The sequence below is a fragment of the Pezoporus wallicus genome, unplaced genomic scaffold (genome assembly GCF_028554395.1).
Source record: "Pezoporus wallicus isolate ANWC-B61680 ecotype Strahan unplaced genomic scaffold, APGP_CSIRO_Pwel_v1 contig_1739, whole genome shotgun sequence".
NCBI classification, from domain to species: domain Eukaryota; kingdom Metazoa; phylum Chordata; class Aves; order Psittaciformes; family Psittacidae; genus Pezoporus; species Pezoporus wallicus.
In genome coordinates, this window is record NW_026637351.1 from 354321 (window position 1) to 380453 (window position 26133).

General features: G+C 43.8%; 1 protein-coding gene across 5 annotated transcripts in view; it reads left to right on the forward strand.

Moving 5' to 3' along the window:
- PDE9A (phosphodiesterase 9A) overlaps positions 1 to 17387 on the forward strand; it is a 52779-nt gene extending 35392 nt beyond the window's left edge. For 4 of the 5 annotated variants that reach the window (XM_057405000.1, XM_057405004.1, XM_057405003.1 and 1 more), the window contains 9 exons: positions 2159 to 2245; positions 8640 to 8744; positions 9872 to 9954; positions 10835 to 10991; positions 12180 to 12293; positions 12966 to 13070; positions 14439 to 14567; positions 14755 to 14850; positions 16476 to 17387. In XM_057405000.1, coding sequence (XP_057260983.1) covers positions 2159 to 2245; positions 8640 to 8744; positions 9872 to 9954; positions 10835 to 10991; positions 12180 to 12293; positions 12966 to 13070; positions 14439 to 14567; positions 14755 to 14850; positions 16476 to 16526 — 927 coding nt within the window. In that variant the 3' untranslated portion in view covers positions 16527 to 17387. The remainder of the gene's footprint in view (positions 1 to 2158; positions 2246 to 8639; positions 8745 to 9871; positions 9955 to 10834; positions 10992 to 12179; positions 12294 to 12965; positions 13071 to 14438; positions 14568 to 14754; positions 14851 to 16475) is intronic. The other variant, XM_057405001.1, reaches the window with a different exon arrangement.
- Positions 17388 to 26133: the final 8746 nt, after the last annotated feature.

The window sequence follows — 26133 nt, forward strand, 5'->3', positions numbered from 1 at the left end:
AGGTCCATCTCCCATTTGCAGAGACAGGCAGTACTTCCCTTGTGCAGTCCATGCCAAGCTAAGGCTGGTCCTCTGCAGTTACTGCTCCCTCTCCAGTCTCTTTTCTCTGTACCACGGCCATACAACTGCTCAGGCAAAATGGCTTGGCCCCAGCTTTTTAATGCCTGTCAGGTCTTTACAGCAAGAGAGAATTACGACCTGCCAGGTGGACTGTAACACTGTGGGCTCATTGTTTCTCTGACTATTAAGAAAGAATAGTGAGAGACAAAAAACATTATCCATGGATTCTTGTGTGCTGAGGCATATTACTTTACCACAGTAACTCATTTGGAATCTTAGGAAACACTATATGGTGGCATGAACAGGACTAACACGAGAATGCAGAGATTAGACATGCCCTGAAAGGAGAGATGCTCAGAAATAAGGTACCACACAACCTCTAGTGAGTTGAGCATTACATGGGTTTATTTTATCCTTTTAGCTCTGATTTATGTTTACAGAGAATATTTCAATTCTGCCAATGCTTGTTTGGCAATGAACATTTGCTCACATGTTCAGTGGAGGGCAGGCAGGTTATAAACCTTAGCCTTCTGTAAGCAAATTAATAATGTACTCTGCAGCATCTCAGTAAACAGAACTATGCAGCAAGCTTGTGTTCACTTTATCAAATGCCCACTCATTTAAGCCTTAGAAGAGTCCAATGTTCAAGCTTTGCTGTTGACCAAGAAAGCTAAAAATGAAAACTGAGATTCTCACGTGCTCAGGGGCAGGAGCTTTGGGACTACAGTCACCCGGCCACTCACCTATAGCTCTCTTGGCAAAACAGCTGAGGGGAGATAGGTTTTTCTGAGAGTAATTCAGCCCTTCTGGATCCAGTCTGTTGTCTCAGGAAGTCTTTTCTGAAACTATTGCCAAGCATATATTCTACCTCAGGGACTAGGAACAGGACATGATGGTCTACAGCAAAATGCTACCCATGCAATGTGAGCACCATTCAGCTCATGACATTGTCCATGAAGTCTTGCAGGAAAGTCTCTTTCTTCCTGTTCAGATGACTCAAAACCAGCCTCTTTTTTACTGCATGAACTATGTATATTCCCTGGATAAACATAAAATTTCATTAGATGAAATCATTTTTCTGGAGAGTTTTGAAGAGCCTGAATAATAGAAACCCAGCTAGAAATGTCTCCAAGGCCATATTTGTGACATTATACTCATCATGTTAAAACTCATCAGTCTACAGTCTAAGAACTGCATCAAATAATTTAATGGCTACATTTCATTCCCTGCAGATTTTGCCTTCAGAAATAGGAATGCAGATACATAAACTCCTGGACTCCTGTTCATTTCAGTCTGGTGGCAGCTGTTAAGTGCCCATACACATCAGACGAACAATACCTTTCTTTCCCACTATTTTCAAATCCATAGATTAACTGGGATTGGTGGCAATATATTATCTGCCTTCCTACTGCAGAGCAGATGTTGTCTCAAAAGAGCAGCCTGCCTTTGCAGTTCAGCTGTTGGGATTCATAGTTACAGTTTACAGGAGTGGATGGTCACAAACCTGCTGCAACTTTGTAGGGTTAGATTGATAGACCTTTTGTTAAACAAGAAATACGAGTTAAGATAATGGTGTTAGAAACTCACAAGAAGTCATAAAGAAAGAAGATATTGACACGTATCTAGAATAAAAGGGGTTTTCAAGAATCTTACTTTCTGCTGCCATTTTCCATACAGCTAGAGCCTGGTCCATTTCTACACAGCCAGGGCCTTTGGAGTCAGTGGGAAAACTCCCATGTTTTCAACAAGCATTAGACCATATCCCAGCTGAATTAGAAAAATGGCAATACTTTTTTGTGAGAAAGCATTGCTATGAAATGAATGAATCACAATTACTAAGGAGAGCTGGTGTGACTCAAAGACCCCCACAAAGCCTATGAAGTCAACAGCAATCTGTCTACTTCAAAAAGCTTTAGGAACCTCTCTATCTTCCCTCTTGCACTGTCTTTAATCACACAATCTTTGAACATCTTCCTTTCATCTTAACAAGGGGGCTTTGCAATTATTCGATGCTTGCAAGGGGAAAATTCACTTTGCAATATATCAGAAAGCAAAGTGATATTTACCAAGCCAATAACCTATCTGTTCCTGGCTACAGATGCTGAGTTGCTTGGAACACATGTACCATGATCTTGGATTGGTAAAAGACTTCAATATCAATCCTATTACGTTAAAGAGGTGGTTGGTAAGTATTTAAAATTACTCATATTTGAAAATTTTTAAAACAAAAAAATTGATTAAGGGCATGGAATTAACTGGACTCACCTGAGGAATACCACTGAAAGCAGTCAATCTACACAAATTCTTAAAACTTAAGTACTTCAGCAAATGTTTGCAGTCTAATGGTCCCAGATGATATTTTTTTAATTGTTTTCCATTTGCTGAGATTTCTATTATTGAGAGCAGTTGATTTCTGGTGAATGCTCTTGGTACCTACTGTAAATGGAGACATGACAAGCATTTTCAGATATGGCCAAAAAAGCCAGTATGTGCAATAATTATTAGATGTACTACATGGTGAGTAAAGGAGCAAGTCAGGAGGGAAAAGGAATTTCTGGGAAGCCAAATAACCTTCTTTGCTTTAGTCTTTAATGTTGAGAATGTTGCAGAGATGCAAGACATGATAATGTTAAGATCATACAAAACTAAGATGTCTGAAGAAGAAACACTGACCTAAAAACCATTAAGTTTTCAGGTCCAAGGCAGGGCATGAGAAAGCATTTACTGAAAAGCTGAAGAATATATTGGCTTTCTTAGAAAAACCTGCCACATTCCTAGAGAACTGTAGAACAGTAATTATTTTACCCATTGTTTAAAAAGGATCTAGGTACAGCCTGAAGAATTATAGTTAGTAAAAATTACATCTTTACTTGCCAAATTGATTATTACAGTAATCAAAAACTTCATGATGTGAAATTCATTATACAGCTGTTTCATACAATTCCTGTGGCAAAGACTCATATCTCATTAATCTCTTCTAATTACCTGAAGAATACACATAGAATAGTAGAAAGCATTTTACATGGTGGCTATAGACTTCCAGAAGGGCCTGAACAAATTCCACAAATTCAGAAACTATTTAGCAAACACAAAGCAAACTCCAAATTCATCATACCATGAAGTACAGCAAAAGCAGAAAGCACCTGGGCACGAGCTTACACAGGACAGTGACTGTCAGTGCTTGGTGTGCTGCTGTACAATGAAGCTAAGAAGGTATAAGGCTGATCAGAGAATGGAAGGAGGGATAAAATGGACATGTGCTACCATGTCACTATAGAGGCATACGGCTTACCTGAAATTTATTTCTAGGCCTTTTTAGAAACTTAATATGACCACATTAAAGGAGATACAAAAAATTATCAAGACCTAGGAATTCTCTCTCGAAGAAGGCAGGTGAAAATAATAGATAGTAGTAGCCTGGGGAACATAAAGAAGGACTACAGAGCCCTGGGAGAGGTGGTTAGGGGCTCTGGAGCTCAGATAGTCTTTTCATCAATTCTCCAGGATAAAGAGGAGGACCTAAAAAAAGCTGGGAGGATTAGCCAGGTTAATAACTGGTTAAAAGGGTGGTGTCACAGTCAGGGGTTTGGGTGTCTTGAACACGGGACCCAAGCTTGTAGGCCAGGTCTACTGGAGGCTGGGGGAGCTGGTCGAGCAGTTTTGTTAGGAGGCTTGCCAGGCTGGTCAAGGAGGCTTTAAACTAGATGTGCTGGGGAAGGGGGGCATCATTCCATCCCAACACACCCAGTCAGTTGCCAGGACCTATAATAAATGCCTAGAGCAATGTAGAGATATTCCAGCCGCTCCAGCCAATGAGCCGGCTTCAGTTGGAGCTTGGCTCAGATGCCTCTATACAAATGCCCGTAGCATGGGGAACAAACAAGAGGAATTAGAGATATGTGCACATCTAGAGGGGTATGATATAACAGGTATCACAGACACATGGTGGGATGGCTCCTATGACTGGAGTGTTGGAATGGAAGGTTACAGGCTCTTCAGAAAAGACAGGCCTGGCAGGTGGGGTGGGGGAGTTGCCCATTATGTTAGGGATAGGCTGGAGAGTATGGAACTCTGTCTGGGGACAGGTGAGCAGTTAACACAGAGTTTGTGGGTCAGGGTTAAAGGGAATATAGCTATGGGAGACATTACTGTGGGAATCTGTTACAGACCGGCTGATCAAGGAGAGCCTGCGGATGAAGCACTCCATAGACAGATAGGAAAAGCCTCACACTCACAGGTCCTTGTTCTCATGGGTGACTTCAACCACCCTGACATCTGTTGGAAGGACGGTACGGCCCGGCACAAGCAATCCAGGAGGTTCCTCGGTTGTGTGGAAGACAACTTCCTTCTGCAAGTAATAGAGGAGCTGACAAGGAGAGGTGCCATGCTTGACCTCGTGCCCACCAGCAGGGAAGGGCTCGTTGGAAATGTGATGTTCCAGGGCGGCCTTGGGTGCAGCGATCATGAGATGGTCGAATTTGAGATCCTCAGGACAGTGAGAAGAGCGTGCAGCAAGCTCACTGCCCTGGACTTCAAAAGAGCAGACTTTGGCCTCTTCAGGAACCTGCTTCAGAAGGTTCCATGGGATATAGCCCTGGAGGGCAGAGGGGCCCAAGACTGCTGGTTGATATTCAAGGATCACCTGCTGCAAGCTCAGGAGTGTTGCATCCCTACCAGAAGGAAGTGCAGCAGGAGGGCCAGGAGAACTCCTTGGATGGATAAGGAGCTCCTGAGGAAAATTCAAATGAAAAAAGAGGTTTATAATAAGTGGAAGCAAGGACAGGCGGCCTGGGAAGAGTACAGGGATGTTGTCTGGGAAGCAAGGGATCAGGTTGGGAAAGCTAAGGCTCAGTTAGAATTAAACTTAGCTAGGGATGTTAAGGATAACAGGAAGGGATTCTACAGGTACATAGCAAATAAAAAACAGACCAGGGACAGCGTAGGTCCCCTCAGGAAGCTCTCGGGAGAACTGGCTACACAGGATTTGGAGAAGGCTGAGGTTCTGAATGACTTCTTTGCCTCAGTCTTCACTGCCAAAGGCTCTGACCAAATCACCCAAGTCTTAGAAGGCAGATGCAGGGACTGTGAGAATGAAGACCTTGGACCACTGTAGGAGAGGATCTGGTTCGAGACCATCTTAAAAATCTGAACGTGCACAAGTCCATGGGTCCTGATGAGATCCATCCGCGGGTCCTGAAGGAGCTGGCAAATGGAGTTCTGAAGCCGCTGGCCATCATATTTGAGAAATCATGGCAGTCAGGTGAAGTTCCCGATGACTGGAAAAAGGGAAATATAACCCCCATTTTCAAGAAGGGGAAAATGGATGACCCGGGGAATTACAGACCAGTCAGTCTCACCTCTGTGCCTGGCAAAATCTTGGAGCAGATTCTCCTGGAAGGCATGCTAAGGCACATGAAAAACAACAAGGTGCTTGGTGACAGCCAGCATGGCTTCACTAAGGGGAAATCCTGCCTGACCAATCTGGTGGCCTTCTATGATGGGGCTACAGAACTGATGGACAGGGGTAGAGCAGTTGATGTCATCTACCTGGACTTGTGCAAAGCGTTCGACACTGTCCCGCACTACATCCTTGTCTCTAAATTGGAGAGACATCAATTTGATGGATGGACCATTCGGTGGATAAAGAACTGGCTGGATGGCCGCACACAAAGAGTTGTGGTCAATGGCTCAATGTCCGGCTGGAGACCAGTAACGAGTGGTGTCCCTCAGGGATCGGTGTTGGGACCGGTCTTGTTGAACATCTTCGTCGCTGACATAGACAGTGGGATTGAGTGTGCCCTCAGCAAGTTTGCCAATGACACCAAGCTGTGTGGTTCTGTTGATACCCTGGAGGGACGAAATGCCATCCAGAGGGACCTTGACACACTTGTGAGGTGGGCTGATGCCAACCTCATGAAGTTTAACCATGCCAAGTGCCAGGTCCTACACCTGGGTCGGAGCAATCCCAGGCACAGCTACAGGTTGGGCAGAGAAGAGATTCAGAGCAGCTCTGCGGAGAACTTGGGGGGGGTTGGTCAATGAGAAAATGAACATGAGCTGGCTTCAGTGTGCGCTCGCAGCCCAGAAAGCCAACTGTATCCTGGGCTGCATCCAAAGGAGCGTGACCAGCAGGTGGAAGGAGGTGATCCTGCCCCTCTACTCTGCTCTTGTGAGACCTCACCTGGAGTATTGTGTGCAGTTCTGGTGTCCTCAACATCAAAAGGACATGGAACTGTTGGAACAAGTCCAGAGAAGGGCCACGAGGATGATTAAAGGGACTGGAGCACCTCCTGTATGAAGACAGGCTGAGGAAGTTGGAGCTGTTCAGCCTGGAGAAGAGAAGGCTGCGTGGAGACCTCCTAGAAGCCTTCCAGTATCTGAAGGGGGCCTATAGGGATGCTGGGGAGGGACTCTTCATTAGGGACTGTAGTGACAGGACAAGGGGTAATGGGTTAAAACTTAAACAGGGGAAGTTTAGATATAAGGAAGAAATTCTTTCCTGTTAGGGTGGTGAGGCACTGGAATAGGTTGCCCAGGGAGGTTGTGAATGCTCCATCCCTGGCAGTGTTCAAGACCAGGTTGGACGAGGCCTTGGGTGATATGATTTAGCGTAAGGTGTCCCTGCTCATGGCAAGGGGGTTGGAACTAGACAATCTAAAGGTCCTTTCCAACCCTAACTATTCTATGATTCTATGAAAAGCTCAGTATTGTTGACCTTAGAAAGCAGCTGAACAGAAGGGGTGGGATGAAACCAAATGCAAACAAGGCTAGCACAGAGTAGATTAAACAGAAAATTTCCTCCTCCTGTTTCACAGCCTGAAAACATGAGGAACAAGGTGATATGTCAACACACATCAACATGCCACCTACATGCACTACTGCAGGCAGCTTCCTGTTAGCTTGCATCTCCAAGTAATTGGTTACTACTAACATTTAAGACAGCCTTGTTCTGAACAAGGGGGCTTTATTATGTATTTTCTATGAAGGTAAGACAGGGTGAGATTTCTTTTCTTAAATGCTGACTTCACAGGAAAAGAAAAAAAGGTGATTAAAAAAAGCCTCAAGGACTCTACTTCAAACTATGATACTTCCCCAGGCACAGTATGGCCACCAGTTTGAACTTAAGTGAGTGAGAAAAAGCCACCTCATGCATATGCTTGCTTTCTTGCTCCCACATCCACTGGCTACAGAAATCTTCCAGAAAGGAGAGGGACAGATGACTAATACAACACAGTCACTCCAGTCCTTCAGTGCTCTGAGTCAGGAGTCCCCTGGGATGCTCTGGGCTCCACTGCTAGTTGTGTCCATTACATCCATGCAGTGTTGTACAGTGCCTGGCCATAACTACGGTCTCTACGCAGAGGCTGTGACATACTGCCCACCACCCGTGAGCCTGGCTGTCAACCATACTGTGCCATTAGTTTTTATTTTAAAATAATATAATGTATTCCTAAAGTCCTTGCTGCAGAATAATCTGAACAGCTTTGAAATGAAGCCCCCAGATACTGAATAAGTATTGAAAACCCACAGTTCTCTTGACTTGATCCCAACTTTAGGGCTTCCTAAAGTCAGGTCCTGGGTTGAAGGGTTTGATCCTGATGGGGCTTGAAGACTCTTTAAAGTAAATTCACTATTCAGCTGGAGAAGGGGACACAAATTCCGCCCATATCATTAGTTCAGGCTCAGTAATTGAAGCGTGTGCATAAGGGCTCTCCAAGGGCTCTGGCATGTGCATAAGGATCCAGGCTATGGATGATTCAGCAGAAGGGGTCCAGCAGTGCTGCTGATGCTTGGGTGTTTTGTGCAGGACAGGACACCAAAGGCTCTCCAATACATTGCAAGAATGACTGTGGCATGTGGCAACCCAGCTGTGCCAGCTTCACTCAGATAGCCCAGTTGACAGTAGTGAGGACACATGGAAAGACAAGCTTGAGCTTGCATTTTAATAACGGCATGCAGCCAGGATCTGTAGAAAGTTAAAATCCGTCCCATGTGCCTATATGGCTTAATCTCTCCCATGCTGCTTTAGCGTAGGAAATCCACACAGGTAAGCCAGAGAATGTGCATTCATAACTTCGCTTTGCCAAGCAACACATCCCAAAGTACTACCTCTGAGCATTTGCAAATGAAATAACAACTACATTTCAACCTGGAAGATTTCAAAGCTACAATTTGCATTCAGCAAGAGAGGGGAACAGGGATATACTTTGAGCTCTTTACACACCCAAAGACAACATTTAACCACTGCACAGTTTGAAATACAAATTCAGGAAGAGCACAGAGTCCTGTCTCAACACTGATAGGACTGTCTCACTTGACTGTGCTGGGATGTTTACCCATTGCTAGCTGGTATGAGAGAAGCTGCTATGAGCTTTACCTGCTGACAAATTCTTGAAAGGCAGAAAGTGTCAGAAGGCCTTTGTGCTGTCAGTCTGTCCTAGCAGAAAATAATACTGGGCTCCATAGGACACCTATAGGGATATAAAGTGCTTCCAGGGAGGTTGGGAAGCATCTATAATCATATGCTTATAAAGAAAGAGCTCTTCTCTCTCTGACTGTTTCATTCCCTCTCTCTGCAGCTGTGTATTCATGACAATTACAGAAATAACCCCTTCCATAATTTCCGGCACTGCTTCTGTGTGACCCAGATGATGTACAGCATGATCTCACTCTGCAGCCTCCAGGTATGCCCTCCACCTCAATAGTATCACCCCATTTCTGTCATGGGGCACGTGTTCATCCACTCAACGCTATGACACCTGTGCCATTTTTATTGCAAAATAGGCCACCAGCTTGCTACTGAGTGGTGAACTTTGCAATAGCTGCACTGGTTAGACGCTGGGGCAAGGAGGAAGTGTTTCATTTCCACCTCTGTCTGCCCACTCAGCCATCCCATCCCAGACCTCAAGCACCTGTACTGTTTTCTGAGGCTGCTGGGATGCTACCTTCACCTCCTGGCTATCCCAAATCTGTACACTGAAGCACTTCTGACACTCTGATAGCATGAAATGTCAATGAATCAGATCCTAAAGCCTGATGAATTATGGTCTGGGGATATGGTCTTCATCATCATATTCCCAGAAGAGGTTTTCCCCAATGTGTGCTTGCACCTGGGTGAGCTACTTCAAATAATGCCTTGCATGTACAGTATGCAAGATTCTCATTCAACCTGTACATTGCTCAAAACTACAGGCATAATTTATTTTCATTGGCTGAATAACTCATGTCTATATATTCATTTTGTTTCTGTACAAGCCAGATTTTGTTCAGCAAAAAAACCCTGTCTTCTCCATAGTTAAACGTCTCAGTTACTGGCATAAGTATTTTCTTGCTAGTAGGAGTGTGAAGAAAAACTTTCTTTAATGGAAGTTTGCCCTATTCGGAAACTGGGAATGCAACACTTAATTTTTCTCACTCTTTTTATAACTTTAGTTAACGCAGAACGGAATGCCAACTAGCTATCTTCCAGCCCTCCCCTAGCTAATCAGGATGCTCTCATGACTTGTAAGAGACTATACTAATATTTCAGTGCTTTTATATGATCCCTGCAGTAATAACAAGTTTCAAGCAAATTGCCTCCTCTGAGCTGCTGTTATTTAGTGCAACAAAGGCAAATCTGAGTCATTTTTACTGGAAGGGAAGGCAGAATTCTTTCTTGACTGAAGCAAATTGATCTGTGGAAAAACACTTCATTTTGCTCAGATTTTCATTTCTCTGTAAAGTAAATGTGGGTAGGTTTTTCACTTATATTCATTTATGGGGATAGGGGAAGTAGAAAGCATAATACTACTGTATGTTCTGTATTTTATAGGAGAAATTTTCCCAAATTGACATCTTGATTCTCATGACTGCAGCAGTGTGCCATGACCTGGACCATCCAGGCTACAACAATACGTAAGTCTGTCCCTTAAAATTCATTGGGAAGGTAATATCAGCTGCAGTTTTGGTAGATCAAGTTCTCCTTCTCATGGCTTGAGCTGGCAGTGACCTTCCCCAAAGCCCACAAAATCCAAGGCAGAGCTTCACGCACAAAACTCAGGTCTGGGTTGGGGCTGCCAATTGTCCTTGGCTCTGTAAGGAAAATGCTTTTCCATGTTTCTATTCCAACACTTTCCCTCACTGCTGAGAAAATAAGGTAAAATGTTGTATGATGAGAGAGAAGGAGTAACTTATTATAGCTCTATTGACTGAAATGGAATAATTACATGAAAATGCAAACCATGATTTAACTTCCACAGTATTTCATAATTATAAATAATGAAGTGCATGTTATTCTATTTATTATCATGTGATGAAATGATAATTGTTGACCCATGGGCACTTTTGTGTGCATGTATGTGTGTGTGAACAAAAGAGAATCTAATTTATTTGTAGCCATTCGTTAAATAAGGGCAGAACCCAATTCTGACTGGGATCAGTAAGAATCTCTCTGTTAATATTAGTGGGGGGTTGAATGAACCCCAGACAGTTCTTTCTTTCTTTGTCTTATGTCATTTTAAGATACAGACACACGGTAGAATAAAAAAAAAAAAATAATAAAAAGTCTAAAAAAACCCAAACCAAACCAAAACCAACTTCTACAGGGGAATAGTGCCTGAGATGATATTAAAATAAAATCTATCTTCTCAAAACATCTGATTTGGTATTAACAATCAAAAAGCAAACTGCATCTAATTGAATAAGTATTGAAAAGAATGTAAATAAAAGTAAGCAGCATGGTTTAGAGCAGCTGGTGTGCATCTGCAGGAGTTCTCATTGTTTCTCTTCTCATCAGCTATCAGATAAACGCACGAACTGAGCTTGCGGTACGCTACAATGACATCTCCCCACTGGAGAACCACCACTGTGCTGTGGCTTTCCAGATCATTTCCCAGCCAGAATACAACATTTTCTCCAACGTTAACCAGGACCAATTCAAACAGATAAGACAGGTATGAATGCTGTTCCCCTCTGTCATACAAACTGTTCCTGAAGACAAAAGCACTCACAGACTTCCCTGTTGTAGAATGCAAGTGACTCATTCTCCCTAGAGGGTAGGACTGAAAAAGCCCCTCACACTGTAAGGATTCAAGAGGGATTCTTGGAAAATTTCCACAACAGCACTCCCCGGAATGTCTTGCTGAGAAATAATGAGTACATCCTGACTATTAAAGCCTATGACATTTGGGGGATAGACATTTATATTATTGAAGGAGCCAATTAGGTCTGACTGGGAAAGGATTAAGTTCTCATGGCAGAAGTTTATGCTTTAAGAGAACATTGTATTAATATTAAAAGAGACTTCAAACTGAGAAAAGTTTTACAACAGTAGAGCACTTGTACTGTTGGAAGAGGCTCTGGTGGACTGGGAGTCATCGCAGTTATCTCTGAGAGAGTGAACAATGCTACAATTCCCATTAGAGCTGTAAGGGCCAAAATTCAGGCTTAGTTTTCACACAAATGAAAAAGCATTTGTGCTTTTCGTTACACACCAAATAAAAAAGCAGACCATTGTAAGGGTTCAGATACCTGTCTGGTTGGAGTTACTGATTCTGCCAGTGTACAGGAAGCAGGCGTGAGCCCAAAATGGACAGATCTGTATGGAAACCTTTAACTTTAAATTAATCATGTTTACCCATCACAAACTCAACCTAGCAGGAGGATACCAAGCTCCTAACACATTGTCTGCATCTGGGTATTTCAAAACTCCTAATCCAAGGAAGATGAGCACAGAGGACACCTATGTCTGCTGATCTTTGTCTCTTCCTAGGGCCCTTAAGAGTCAGCAGCAAAATCTGTAGTGCTTTCCAAGGAGCCAGTAGTGGATCTTGGCAAGCAGAACATCTTGTTGTACAGTTCGTTTTTCCACAATTAGTCAATCAGAAAAGAAAACCCTCAATGTCTCTGGAATATCACACAAATCCTCCAGGCCAATCCAACCAGTATCTTCATATACCATGAACTCTTTATAACCCTCTCCCAATTTGCTTGGCAGTTTCAGGTCAAAAATTTCCCCTTTAGGTATTAACTGTGTATTGCATCTGAGGCTTTTTGTGTGTAAGAAAGACTCTACTTTGCTCTGTAATAGCAGACTTTGTAAAGAATGTCAAGTTAATATGTGAACATGTTTTCTTTGCTAGGGGATAATTACATTAATCCTGGCTACAGACATGGCGAGACATGCAGAAATACTGGACTCTTTCAAGGAAAAAATGGAAAATTTTGATTACTCAAATGAAGAACACATGACCTGTGTAAGAGGTTTTCTGGATTATGATTTTTCTATGCACAGTGTGAAAGCTTGTAGACTGAAATTTGTTTGTTTAAAACCCAAGATTCAATATACATTATTAAAAAACATAAATCCTTCTTACATTCTCTGCCCCACCAAAAAGAACTGCAGTTTGAAAATGCACTATATAAAGCAGGTTATTCCAGCTTTAGAAATCCTGGAGTCCCATCAGAAATAAATTATATTTACTCTGTCAGGTCACAAAGTCATCTTGTCCATTATGGTGGGGCAAAAAGTACCCACAAGAGTACAAACCCTAGTCTCCCCTACTTCCCAATCCAGTCATCTTTGATGTCCAGGGAGTCTTCCCCAGCTACCTCTGAGTACTCCACGAACAACCTCATGATCATTTGTGGCTGAATCTCTTCATACAGCAGATAAGCACATGTCCCACTGTGACACATAGCGGTGCCACAGACATGGAAACCAAGGCAGAGAGGCGATAAGTGATTTACAGAGTAACTGAGAGAGTGGAAAAGAATCCAGATCATTTAAGGCCTCTGATTTCATCCTAAAACTGTCCTTTCTGCTTGAAAACATTGCCTCCCAGTGCTTCATAAAGAGAAAGGCTCTGAGTAGGGAAAAAAAAGGGTTGGCATTAAGACTGCAGTATTAAATTATTACCCTCTTTCAGCTGAAGATGGTACTGATAAAATGCTGTGATATCTCCAATGAAGTCCGCCCGATGGAAGTAGCAGAGCCCTGGGTAGATTGCCTACTAGAGGAATACTTTATGCAGGTAAGAAGGAGGGAGGGCTGCTCTTCCTGAATTCCACCTCAGCTACAGGTGCTCCATCTCTGACAGACCAGTCTAGTTCTAGGATGCGAAGACTTCTTTTGCAGAAAGTTGGAGAAGGATGTCAGCAAGAGAAGCTGTTCAGAAAGCAAATGAATGTAATTTGCAGATGAAATACAGCAGCAACCTAGAAATCCTAATGCTAGCAGACTTAAGCTTATTCTCTGTAAAGCAAGTTTGCTTGACATATAAATGATTATTGAGACAAAAGGGCAAGAGCAATGGCAAGAGAAACTTGTCAAGTAAATTACCAAATATCACACAGGAACTGGTTTAGATACTTTTTGCTGCACGTGAACATCACAGTCTGCAAAGTCAGACTTTAAGCTCCACAAACCATTGCTGCTCACTGGATTCCCAGCTGAACACAGTTTCTGATTGCTTAAAAAAAGATCCCTGGAACAGAAGCCCTCAGCTATCCCTGCATGTACATGCTGCAGCAGTGGGATCTCAGTCAACACATAGCTGCAGTGCTCCAAGGAGGAGATGCCAGAGCTATCTTTTCTGTTTTGTCTATATTTGGATAGGGTTCATGCCAAGAAGATCTCTTGGATGATGTGTCAGAAACACTTCTAGCCCACTGCATTTCCAGCTTTTTACTCAAAATTACAGTATCCACGTACCTTACTATTTTGGCTATCCAGAAAAGACACTATGTGCCGAAAGACCGAGTAATTGAGAGAGAAAATCTGCTACGGGATGTATTTTTTGCATACACTGTCTAAGACCTCCTTGCACATGAACCCACACACATAGACACAGTAAGTTTTGTGATCAAGTATGTAGCTTGGTAAACTTTTTTACAGTCAATTGAACTGCCCTCCATCAACCTGGGTATCCAGAACTAGTTTTAATAATTAGTAAAGAAGGTGTAATTTCTCATTGAATACCTGAAAATAATCACTCTCTGGAAAATGATGAGGAAATCAAAGACCTATTCTTTCTCTTCCAGAGTGGCAAGAGCCATTACCACCCTTCTGAGTGCCCTGAAATATTTCACTTCATAAATCTCATAGATTTGGAAAAGGAATCAAGTGGCCTTGTTGACCTGGAAGCCTGGAGGTCAACGTTTTCATGCCAGTGCTGTGCAGAACTGAACAGAGTTCTCTATTCAGAAACTTGCACTAAACAATGAAGGATGCATTGGCCCAAGGGAAACCTATTTCTATTCTGTGCTATCTTCAGACACCACTGAGACCCGTATCTGAAGCCTGCTGCTCTTTAGCTAGTAGCAAGCTAATGCTTGTTACATTACTATCCTTAAAGGCTTCTAGCCATGATTAATATTTGTTCTCTCTGGATTTGTTCCAGAGTGATCGAGAAAAATCTGAGGGGCTTCCAGTGGCACCATTCATGGACCGTGACAAAGTGACCAAGCCGACAGCACAGATTGGCTTTCTGAAGTTTGTTCTCATCCCCATGTTTGAAACAGTAACAAAGGTAAGCCACCCAAGGCCAGAAGCAGAAGCGGGGCATGCAGAGCATCAGCATTTGTTGCCTCAGGTGTTTAGCTAGCCAGGGAAATGGGGATGTACAATTCACACCCTGCCTTTCACCCCATTTCCAGCACATACAAGTTAATAAATACAAAATGAAATATTGATATTCTTTCCTTATTTTCACCCAGCTATTCCCAGAAGTGGAGGAGGTAATGCTCCAGCCCCTTTGGGAATCGAGGGACCACTATGAGGAATTAAAACAGATAGATGATGCTATGAAAGAGGTAAGCTCTAAATATCTCTTTGATAAAGCAAACATTAGGATTGAATAGGTCAAACATTATAATTTAGTAGCAGCTTTATTCTGAAACATTAGGAATACTGATGGCATAATCTCATTACCATGAGAAACACCATGGTTACTCCTGGCTGGGTGTGTACCACAAGCAGCAAGTGTGCACACAAACATGCCTTTGCCAAGTCCATCAGGCACCACACAGGTACAGCCACGGGAAGGGAGCTGCTCGCGAGAGAGGGGCCTCAGACCAAAACCCAGAAGTTACTGCCTGAGCGGAGCGCGTTATCAAACACCTCTTCCTGCAGGGAGCTGCCTTCCCCTGGGAAGGAGTTATCCTGGGCTACATTGCTGCAAAATGTGCTGGGGCTGGGCAGCTCAAGGCACCACACCACCAATCCATAAGTTTGTTTTCTAGGAAGAAACTTCCACTCATGTGTGGAAGCACTTCACGTGCTTGAAATTTTATGAGGAATTACTCTTTCATACACAGCAACTAGTAGGATTAAACACACAACCGACAAAGCTATATTATGGCCCATGCTGAGTGGCAGCCTCCATTTACAGTGTCTCTCATTTTGACATTTAATGCTCAGGGGAGGTAGGATATATACTTAACCATGTTTGCTGCCTCTGACCATGTCTGCATTGCCTCAGGAGCCTGGCAGGGCAGACACCAAAGCCAGGCCCTGGGAGCTGCCCACAGTGCAGCAGCTGGCAGGCTGGCCTGGCTCCCACAGCATCCTGCAGCCTGTGACACCGAGCCTGCCCAACTCCCTTGCACGCTGAGGCAGACGACAAAACCTGCCCAAATGGCATCACAGCAGAGATGTTTTCTGACATGAAAAAACTGATCATGTAGACAGGATACTATCAGTCATTAAATATTTGTATTTAATTAAATATAAATTTATCTGTCATTAAAATAGATTGCAAAGTGCCCTGGCACAGTAGTTGTGCTGACATTGTTTGATACGTGGGAAATGAAGATTTGTTCACTTGATCATCCTTGGTGTAGCTGCCACCTCCTCCCAAGTGCTTAGGAGAAAGAGCCCTTCAGCAGCACAAATTAATCAAAGAGATCATGCTTTGAGGACACTAAGTTATACAGGATAAGAAAGTCTTGTAGGCATTCTGTAGTTTACAGAGGAGCATTTCCCTAAGGAGGGAAGAAGAACTCAAATATGACTGCCAAACTTCCTGAGTCCTGCTCATGTTTCAAGTTGAGCTGAGATTTTCCTTCTGGTTTACAGAATCTGTCAAACAGAAATTCTATACAAACTGACAGAGCTTTAATTATGGTGCATTGGCACAAGGGTCTTAGAAAAACAGGAGCTGCCTGAATTCAGAAATATCCTGAAGCAAGAAGAGTTAGTTAATAATCTAAGAGCCTTGCATGGCAGATGATGAGAAAGACTGAGCTCTGTTTACTCAGAACATACATCCAGAGGAGTTCAGATGAAACGGTGCCTGTGATATACCAAGATGCTGCCTATTATTTTCCAAGCAGTGTTGCACATACCTTGTGAAGAGATGAGCTTTTGACTGACAGCAGCAGTGCAAAGCAGCACTGCGTGAGTCAGGGTATTAATGCTCCTTTGCTCTTCCTTTCAGTTGCAGAAAAAGAAAAGTGACAGTTTGACCACTGGAAGTACTGAAAAGTGAGATGAAAAAGTCTGAACAAGACACAAGCCCTGAGGTTATTCTGGTTTTGAGAAGTGCTGTGTTTGCCAAACAGACACGGTGGCTACATCAAAATCCAACTGGGACCATGTACACAGAGTGATGGCAGGCACAGATGCCTCACAGACCTGTCTGCCTGCCTGGGCGCCTTGTCTACAGCCTGCAGCCTGCTCACACTGGCACTGCCAGCATCAGCACCAAGGATTCCCCATGCTCCGGCATGTCCTCTGCTGCACACATTGCACGGGTTTCAGCACAGCTCAAATCTTCAGCAGATTTGCCTTTCTGGTGACCACATTGCCTGCAGCGTGTAGAGACAAAGCAGTTTAGCTAAGGAGCCTTTTCTGGAAAACAACCCACTGGCACCCAAAACCAAACGAAATAGTTGGTTTAGTCAAGATACAACATATATGTGTACAGCAGTATGCTAATTACAGCATAGCTTAACAGATGCTTATATTCTGACAAGGGTCCTGGCATAGATTTTTGTTTGCCTATTAGGCCCTAATGACACATTTCTCTGTATTACTCTCTGAATTTTATAGTGTTCACAGTACATTCAGAAGCCCAGCATAGTGGATGCATATTTTTTTTCTACACTAGAAGAAGTCAGAAGAAACCTCAGTGAGTTTGCAGGTTCTTTCTGTGGCCTAGTACTACTAGACATCATGGGATCCTTCAGCATGAGCAAAGGGAGTACGAAGCTGAAACCACTGTGCAAGCAAATTTTTATCCTTGTGGATGCAAAAAGCACCAACAAGAAAAACCTTCAAAGATGTACAGATTTTTTTTTTTTACTTTTAAACTGATCTGCTAAATAATATATTCTTCTACAGAAATGGCTGTTGTGCTTGTTTTCTTTTTAGTGTGCTCAGGTGAAAACTGTATCTGTTCCTAAAGACAAACGCTTTCATAATGAATACAAGGGGCTGTAAAGGAGAGGTGAGCCTTGGAGGAAAATCTCTAGAAACATCCCTTGTGATAGCCTTGCATCATAAGTGCAACACCAAGAGATCTACACTTCTATTGATGACTTACTTTGTCATCAATGAGCCATCGCTGGCTCCGGGGAGGCAAGCTCTGCCCAGAGCTGCACTTGTGCAGACAGCCACCAAATTGCCAAAGGGGAGGCCAGAAGAAACCCCCTTCCTCATGGCTACAAGAGGAGAGCCCCCACCATGCTGCTCACCTGATCCTGGCTTTTCCCACTGGGGAAAGGTTACCCTGCCTTGGGGTTTCAGCAGTGAATATCAGTTCCTGTCACAGTGTGGCTGATGAGACCAGTGATTCACACACATTTGCTGGCATCCCCCCACTGGCAGCCATAGGCATGCAGCCAGGGAAGCATGATGCAAATTGCTCTTGTCCTCCTTGGCTCAGTTCTTGAGGCTGCCCCATCAATTGCTAGGTGTGATAGCAATAAGGGTGACATTAGTGCTTTGCCTTTGCAAAGTCCAAAGCTGCATGCATGGTCTTACCTTGTTCTTCAAAAGAGATGAACGGGTGGGGGCCAGTCTTTCCTCCCATGACCCAGGAAGCACCTTAGGAAGGTCAGCCTCTCTGCAGTGTATCTACTACAAAGTTCAGCCCTGAACAAAAACTCAGCATCCTGCTCTGGAAATTCAGATTTATTCTCCTGTTGTTTCTGCAAATTAATTCTGAGCTTAACTCTTGTTTCTCCTCCAGTGCCATTGTCTGGTCTCTTTCTTGTGCATAAAACTGTACTACTTTGAGTACTCTCCAGTCTCTCAGGGAGAACAGTAGTACCTTGAAACATCCACCTCTGTACCCTATTTCTACTTGCACACTTCTAGGGACCCAGGACTAGCTCATGGCCAGCTCTCTCTGCTGCTTCCTCTTTCTGCCTAGGTTGCTTTGTCCTTTAAACAGCTTTGTGTGTGTGGTTTTGGGCTTTCTGCTCCAAACTAGAAAAGGGTCTGATCTCTGGATTTGAACAGTCCAGGGGGACTCCAAAGGAAATGGGAAGATCCAAGAACAGGGTCAGCTCCAAGCTACACAGACATCTTCATGAATGGATGAACTAAGCCCTAGTTTTGATTAACCTCAAACTTTTGATGCTTGAAAGTTGGATCTTAATTATGTGGTTTGGGCCTTATTTCTGTACTAAGTCGTATAATCCAAAGTACATTGTGACCCAGATTGCTCTGCTGTGGAATTCTTCACTTCTTTTTCACAAGTAAATCAAATTTACCATCTTAATTCAAGCAAATTTCCATCACAAATCAGCTCCCAGAGCAAACGAGCTGTGCAGGAGCTAGAAACAATTGCTTAGGATATACCAAGTCCTGCATTGAGCTAGTTAGTTACACTAGATGGGAAAACCTGCTGTAGGAACTCGACTGCACTCTCCTCCCAGTATAACTGTTTAAGAGTTAGATCCTGATAGGAAGTTTTGTTTCAGCTGGTAGGATTTTTGTCTAACCATAAACCCTAATCCAACAAGTATTTATGCATGTGCTTAACTCCCACAAGCCTAGTCATGGACCCTGGCATGCAGTAGCTGATTGAATACTGCAGGCTCCTTGGCTTTCTCTAATTGAAGTTCATGGAAGTTTCAGAATTGGCGGCCCTTGGTGCTTGTTTTGGCTCCATCATTTTTAAGAACAAGCTGAAAACAGTTTGTTGGAGGGAGATGATCAGAAGATGTTGGTGAAATCCCACTGTCTTCACTGGAACTGCATCAGAAACATGGAGTAGGGAATGCAACCTGTCCTAAGGGCTGTATTAGTGACAGTCATGACGCTGTAACACAGCGGCTTACTGAAAGAACAGGCCATGTCCAGGCTGATTTTCACAGACAGCTCTAAAAAAGACCACACGCAATCACAACCAGCTATCAGTATAAATGGAATACCACAGCATTTTTTTAATCTCATTTGACTTTGTAATTTTAGATTTGTAAGAGACATATTTTTAACCCAGGGGAATGCAAGGCATTCTCTTATAATTCTAGTTTCTTGTACTTTTTCCATTATATTTGATGCTGTGATTTGCATGCAGATTAATGGATTTGAGAATCTTGGCAATCAGCCCATTAAAATGTCACACATTTTCAGGGTGACATTTTGAAACTACACTTAGCATGAAAATGAAGTCTTTTGAGGCAGCCAGACAGACGTCTGAAGTCTTTTCTCTCCCTAATCTGATGAATAAGCATGAATATTATACCTCAGTGTTGTTTCAGCTCATGGTAGGTGGCTTAAAAGAACTTTTTATGATCCACTGCATGCATCTTTTCAGCCTTATGACAGCGCCACATGAACCCCAGCCTTACCTTGCTGCTCCTATGCTCGCGATCAAAGATGAGCATGTAACAGGTTATAGCTATTCCATGCCATCTGACTTGGAAAACTAACGATGAGCCCTGGGATTTTTCTTAGTATTTTGGTTTTAAATGATGGCTCCCACAGCCCCGTACACACTTCATTTTTTAGTATGGTTTTCATAATCAGACCAAACTGAGGCTATAGCATAACCGTGTGCCTTGGGAAGGAAACGGATTTTTTAAAATGTGAATACCCCACAGCAGCCAATTTGCAATGAAAATTTACTGTGTGTTAAATACACAGCTTATGTAATGCCAAAGAAGTATCTGTACATGGAAATTGTTAATCTCTGCTGCCTCTGAGCAGCAATAACAACAGCATCTGTTCCATATGGGAGTGAGGCACAGTGCTGGTGCAGAGTATGAGTCCACCAGGAGAAGCACTGTCAAGCAGTATTTAATTTTCCTGTTTAAACAGTGGGCTTTCACTTCAAACTGCCCCTCCTCTCTGGAAATACCTGAAGACGAGTCCTACCCTTGTGCCTGGTTTGTGGCATTAGAAGCATGCACACTTGCTTTCATCCTCCTCGTATGTTGTTCTGTTTTGTTGCAAAAGTGAGAGAGCAGACACAGTGAGGCAAATCACCGACCCTGAGAATGCAAAATCTCACCTCTTTCCTGCACTATCATCTCCCTGATCTCCCTGTGGCAGGCAGGGTATAGAACACAGCAACATGCCTGTTAGCAACAAGGTGCACTCAAGCCCCAGGCTGCAGAAAGGATACATGTGCAAGGACAGACTGATGTCAGGCCACCCGGTGCTGCTCTGACTCCCAGTGTAAAAAAACATTACTTTCCAAGAGGTTGCTCTGGAATAAGGTGCATCCCAGCTCCAGGCTGTGGTCCAGAAGACACCAGGGAGGTCCTGCCCTCCTGAGCCACCCTTCTGGTTTGCACAACCCTCTACCATGCAGCACCCTAGCAATTAAGGTTGTTCAGTGCCAGCAAAGTGAAAGAAAGGCTTTCTGAAGTGTGTTTAAGACAGCCTAGTTGCTGCTTTTCAAGGCACTGTGGCAGTGCAGCAGGTGATCTCTCTCTCAGCTCTCCAGGGGAGTGACTAGGCAGAGGTAAAGTTTGTACTCTGAAAAACTGGCACATTGGAGTCCTGGTCTCTGTGTGGGTTCTATGATAGCACAAGAAACCAGTAAGTCTTAATAGCAAATGTACATCTGCCACTGGCTTCAAACACCCTCTAGAGCCAGTTACCAAGCCCGAACTTCCTTCTTCTTTCAAACAGAGACCCACCTCTGTAAAGCAGCTTGTGGTATTTGGATGTAAAATGCTCCTAACTGCAAGAACCAACAGTTACCATCTTCAGAAAATATGACTTCATAGAAATTTCTGTAAAAAAAACCCTCACTAAACATCTTCATAAATGAAGAAGCTGTACCCAGCAAGTCAACCATCTCTTTCTTGGTGACCATGTTGTAGTAGATCTGTCTCTTTGCTAGTTATAAGTAATAGTTCTCACTCTCACACACACAGGTTGTACTCGGGCACATGCTTATACACACAATGGCTATCTGCAGACATTTTTGTAATACGGCTTTTGGCTCTGTTGCAAGACAAACTTAGAACCAGGAAGGTTTGGAAAGTGTAAATTGGTCTCATCACTGCCAACATTTGCTATAATGTCTCAGAGGAAAAATCTCTGTTTTCCAAACTTTGTGGAAGCACAGTTACTGCGGCTGACAGATCCTCTGCCCTAAAGGAAGCTCCAAGGTGACAGGGACTTGCAGCAGCTCTATGTCATTCTAAGCAAAGAGAGCTTGCTCTAAGCCCACTGATGGCGTTCTGGGCTCAGGACATATGGGATGTGCTCCAGGCTATAAAACACAACAAGAAAATTGACAGGAAAATCAAGGAAGAGCTTGGGCAGGTGCTGGTGTGCCCAAAGCTTGCTCACACCGGGAGTCTGGTGCCTCCTTCCCCATTGGCAGCTGTCCCTGCACTGCTTGCCAGTGCCATTCAGTGCATCTGGACTTCCACGGTGCCTCCAGGGCTAGGTAGCAGGGTCTGGCTGCAGGGATATAGCTGCTTATCTTGGGGAAGAGCTGAAGAAATGAGTTCCTAAAGGTTATGGGATAATAAATGTAAACCAGCCAGTACTTCAGAAAGTTCACTGGGGTGATGTGTGTGTCATAAACAACAATTCCATTTCTTGCATGTTGTATTTTTTTCCCCTCACTCGAGACTTTGATCTTCCTCGTCATGCGGGCTACTGTGTGTACTGCCAAGGGCAGGTCTCCAGCTTCACTCACTCATCGCAGCTCCTTCTCTTGCAGAAGACTCACCACTCATTTTAGGGAAGGTGAGCCAGGCTGCATCATCCAGAGCTAGTGGAAGCTGGCCATGCTTTGCCAGAGAATGGCAGCAAGTTGCTTCTCCACCTGGAAGACAGCTTGCATCCAGACAAATCCTGGTTTGTAGGACTTCAGTGATAAAAAGTAAAAGAATCTCTCCTTTATTTATAGTAGTTCATTTTACCCTACCAGCTATTTCATTTATTCATTCCATATGGGGATTTATTCATTGACCTGTGCTTCATGTTGCCATTTTCACCCATGCAGAAAGCACCAGCTGCTGCCTGAGCGCTGTACAGTGCTAAGCACCTTCATGAGACTGGGCTATGACAGGTCATCTGCTGGCAAGTACATTTAAAATCAGCAAAAATGCATTCCTGTTAACCTGAACATGCACAAGTTCATGGGACCTGATGAAATCCATCTGCAGATCCTGAAGGAGCTGGCAAATGTCCATCATATTTGAAAAATCATGGCAGTCAGGTGAAGTTCCCGATGACTGGAAAAAGGGAAATATAACCCCCATTTTCAAGAAGGGGAAAATGGATGACCCGGGGAATTACAGACCAGTCAGTCTCACCTCTGTGCCGGGCAAAATCTTGGAGCAGATTCTCCTGGAAGGCATGCTAAGGCACATGAAAAACAACAAGGTGCTTGGTGACAGCCAGCATGGCTTCACTAAGGGGAAATCCTGCCTGACCAATTTGGTGGCCTTCTATGATGGGACCACTTGGTGGATAAGGAACTGGCTGGATGGCCGCATGCAAAGAGTTGCAGTCAATGGCTCAGTGTCTGGCTGGAAACCAGTAACGAGTGGCGTCCCTCAGGGATCAGTGTTGGGACCACTCTTGTTGAACATCCTTGTCGGTGACACGGACAGTGGGATTGTGTGCTCCCTCAGCAAGTTTGCCGATGACACCAAGCTGTGTGGTTTGGTTGATATGCTGGAGGGAAGGAATGCCATCTAGAGGGACCTTGACACACTTGTGAGGTGGGCTGATGCCAACCTCATGAAGTTTAACCATGCCAAGTGCAAGGTCCTACACCTGGGTCAGGGCAATCCCAGGCACAGCTACAGGTTGGGCAGAGAAGAGATTCAGAGCAGCCCTGCGGAGAAGGACTTGGGGGTGGTGGTCGATGAGAAAATGAACATGAGCTGGCTTCAGTGTGAGCTTGCAACCCAGAAAGCCAACTGTATCCTGGGCTGCATCAAAAGGAATGTGACCAGCAGGCCGAAGGAGGTGATCCTGCCCCTCTGCTCTGCTCTCGTGGGACCTCACCTGGAGTATTGTGTGCAGTTCTGGTGTCCTCAACATAAAAAGGACATGGAACTGTTGGAGCAAGTCCAGAGAAGGGCCATGAGGATGATCAGGGGACTGGAGCACCTCCCATATGAAGATAGGCTGAGAAAGTTGGGGCTGTTCAGCCTGGAGAAGAGAAGGCTGCGTGGAGACCTCATAGCAGCCTTTCAATCTGAAGGGAGCCTTAAGGATGCCGGGGAGGGACTCTTCATTAGGGACTGTAGTGATAGGACAAGGGGCAACGAGTTCAAACTTAAACAGGAGAAGTTTAGATTAGATATAAGGAAGAAGTTCTTTACTGTGAGGGTGGCGAGGCACTGGAACAGTTTGTCCAAGGAAGTTGTGAATGCTCCATCTCTGGCAGTGTTCAAGGTCGGGTTGGACAAAGCCTTGGATGACGTGGTTTAGTGTGAGGTGTCCCTGCCCATGGCAGGGGGGGTGGAACTAGATGATCTTAAGGTCCTTTTTCCAACCCTAACTATTCTATGATTGTATGATTTCTGAATTTATTTAACTATTTTGGCTAAGGAGAAAATTGTGAACACTCAGATAGTGGCACCCAGTTTTGAACCGCATTGAAGCATGGACATTCATATAGCTTCATTTAGGTGTTTTACAGAATCAGGGCTCAATATGTACCTTTTGCATGAAAATACATAAAATTAAATCAAAAAGGTTACAAGCTGATTAATATTCAAAGTCTGTACTAGTTAGTACTGTACAGTCTTTCTTTCAAATTTGAACTATGCAGGCTAACTCGGGATGCTTAACGAATTTAAATCCATTATTTCCAATGTAATAATCTTATAACACCTCTGAATTTATCTCTAGCACAAAGGTCCTTTCTCATGTCAGTTGTTAAAATTTAACTAGGGAGACAATAATAATCTTAAAAGACACATTGCACAGGGAGGGGGATTCAGTGGCGTGACTTACAAGAGGAACTCAAAGTTTGCAGAGTAAGAATGGTATTTGCAGACTGTAAAAGAGAATAACAACCCCTGGGGCATCCTTTGAAAAAAGAGGTGAATTGTGCTCTGTGTTGCATGGGGGATTTGCTCTCCATTCAGTGGGATCAGAATCAAAGCCTGTTTGCCAGATAGGGATTTCCTGATCTTTTGTAAATTTCTTTTTTAAGCCCCGTTTTTGTGACTCAGTAAAAAGTTGGTTTCACCACCATAGTTTATAGCAGAATTAGCAGAATTCACCCTTTTAATGTTTGTTTACACACTGCAGTCTTCCTGCAGCTGGGGGGGGGGGGTGCCTTCAACTAGCTGCCTGGGAAAATCAGCTTCTCTGTAATCAACCCAGATAACCAACAGCAGGTGAAAGTGCCTGGATTAGCCCTGGGTATGGGCACATGCTGCCCTTACTCTACTATCATCTCAACTCTTGCTGTATTTTTACTACCAGGTGACTGGCAGCATAACCACAGATGCACTGTGATGTGGGGCTCCCTGTTCCTTCCTTGTCTGGAGGAAGAGAAGGAGGAAGTACCACAGTAGGCACTTGAGGGTGGTAGACATAGCAATGACCAAGGCATGATACCACTGGGGATGTCAGCATGGCTGTGACCTTTTTGTCAACATTGACACACAGAGGAGCTGGTAGCTGCCAGGGCAGAGTTAGCCCCTGCAGCAGAGATGCAGCTACAGCAAAAGGAAGAGCAAACCTGGCACCCCCAGGCCTCACTAGACACAATTCCAGTTAAGCATTCATGCATGCAAGAATGGCAGTGCACAGGCTTAACACGTGTACTAGTTTATGCTATGTGATGGCTGTGGTGTTTATATCAGACATGATTATACCCCCTTCATTAGCTTGCATCAGATCCATCTATTTCCCACATTGTCCAAATCTGAAACCTTTTATCTTCTCCAGTTTCTCATATTTTTCAGAATTACATTATTATCTACTCTACTCCATCAAGAACCCCTTTCTTGCCCATCTAAATGTATCCTCATGTACATGAAAGCAGCATAATAACAAGGAACTACACAGGAGCCTGACATTTCTTTTCATGCTAGTACTTACTCTTCAAAATATCCTAGAAGAATATTGATGATGTCTGTCTTTTCACAGGTGAAGGGGACTAAGCATTAGCAAGGACTCTCCATCTTTGGCAGCATGCTGCACCAAGCAGGCTGTTTCGTTACCCTTTTGCAAAACACATTGAAATCCTTTGGATGACACCCACATCAGTGTCCTCACTCCCAACTGCACCACCATTGTGTTAAAGAACTGCCAAGGGAGGATCAGAGAAGAAAACTATGCAAAATTGTTACATTTTCTGATCCTTAAGGAGTTAGCATGTTGGGGAGGATAAGAGTCACTCTTTTCAATGATTATATGATGCTGGCAATAAACAACTTCTGTAGCTATCATATGTCTGTAAAAGCCCCTGATCACTTTAAACATCTCTGCTAGGAACATGATTCCATAAGTAACGTGCATCAGCCACCCGTAGGGTCCAGCTCTGAGTGGTCCCACAGGCACAGCTGCCAGAAAGACAAGCAAGCTGCATGGCCACTAAAACCACAACAATTAAAGATAGAGCCAATGCTTACCCTCTCAGCACTGAGGCTACCATGTATTTTTTGCAGCATTTTCCTCCTCTAGATCAAGCTGAGATTAACCAG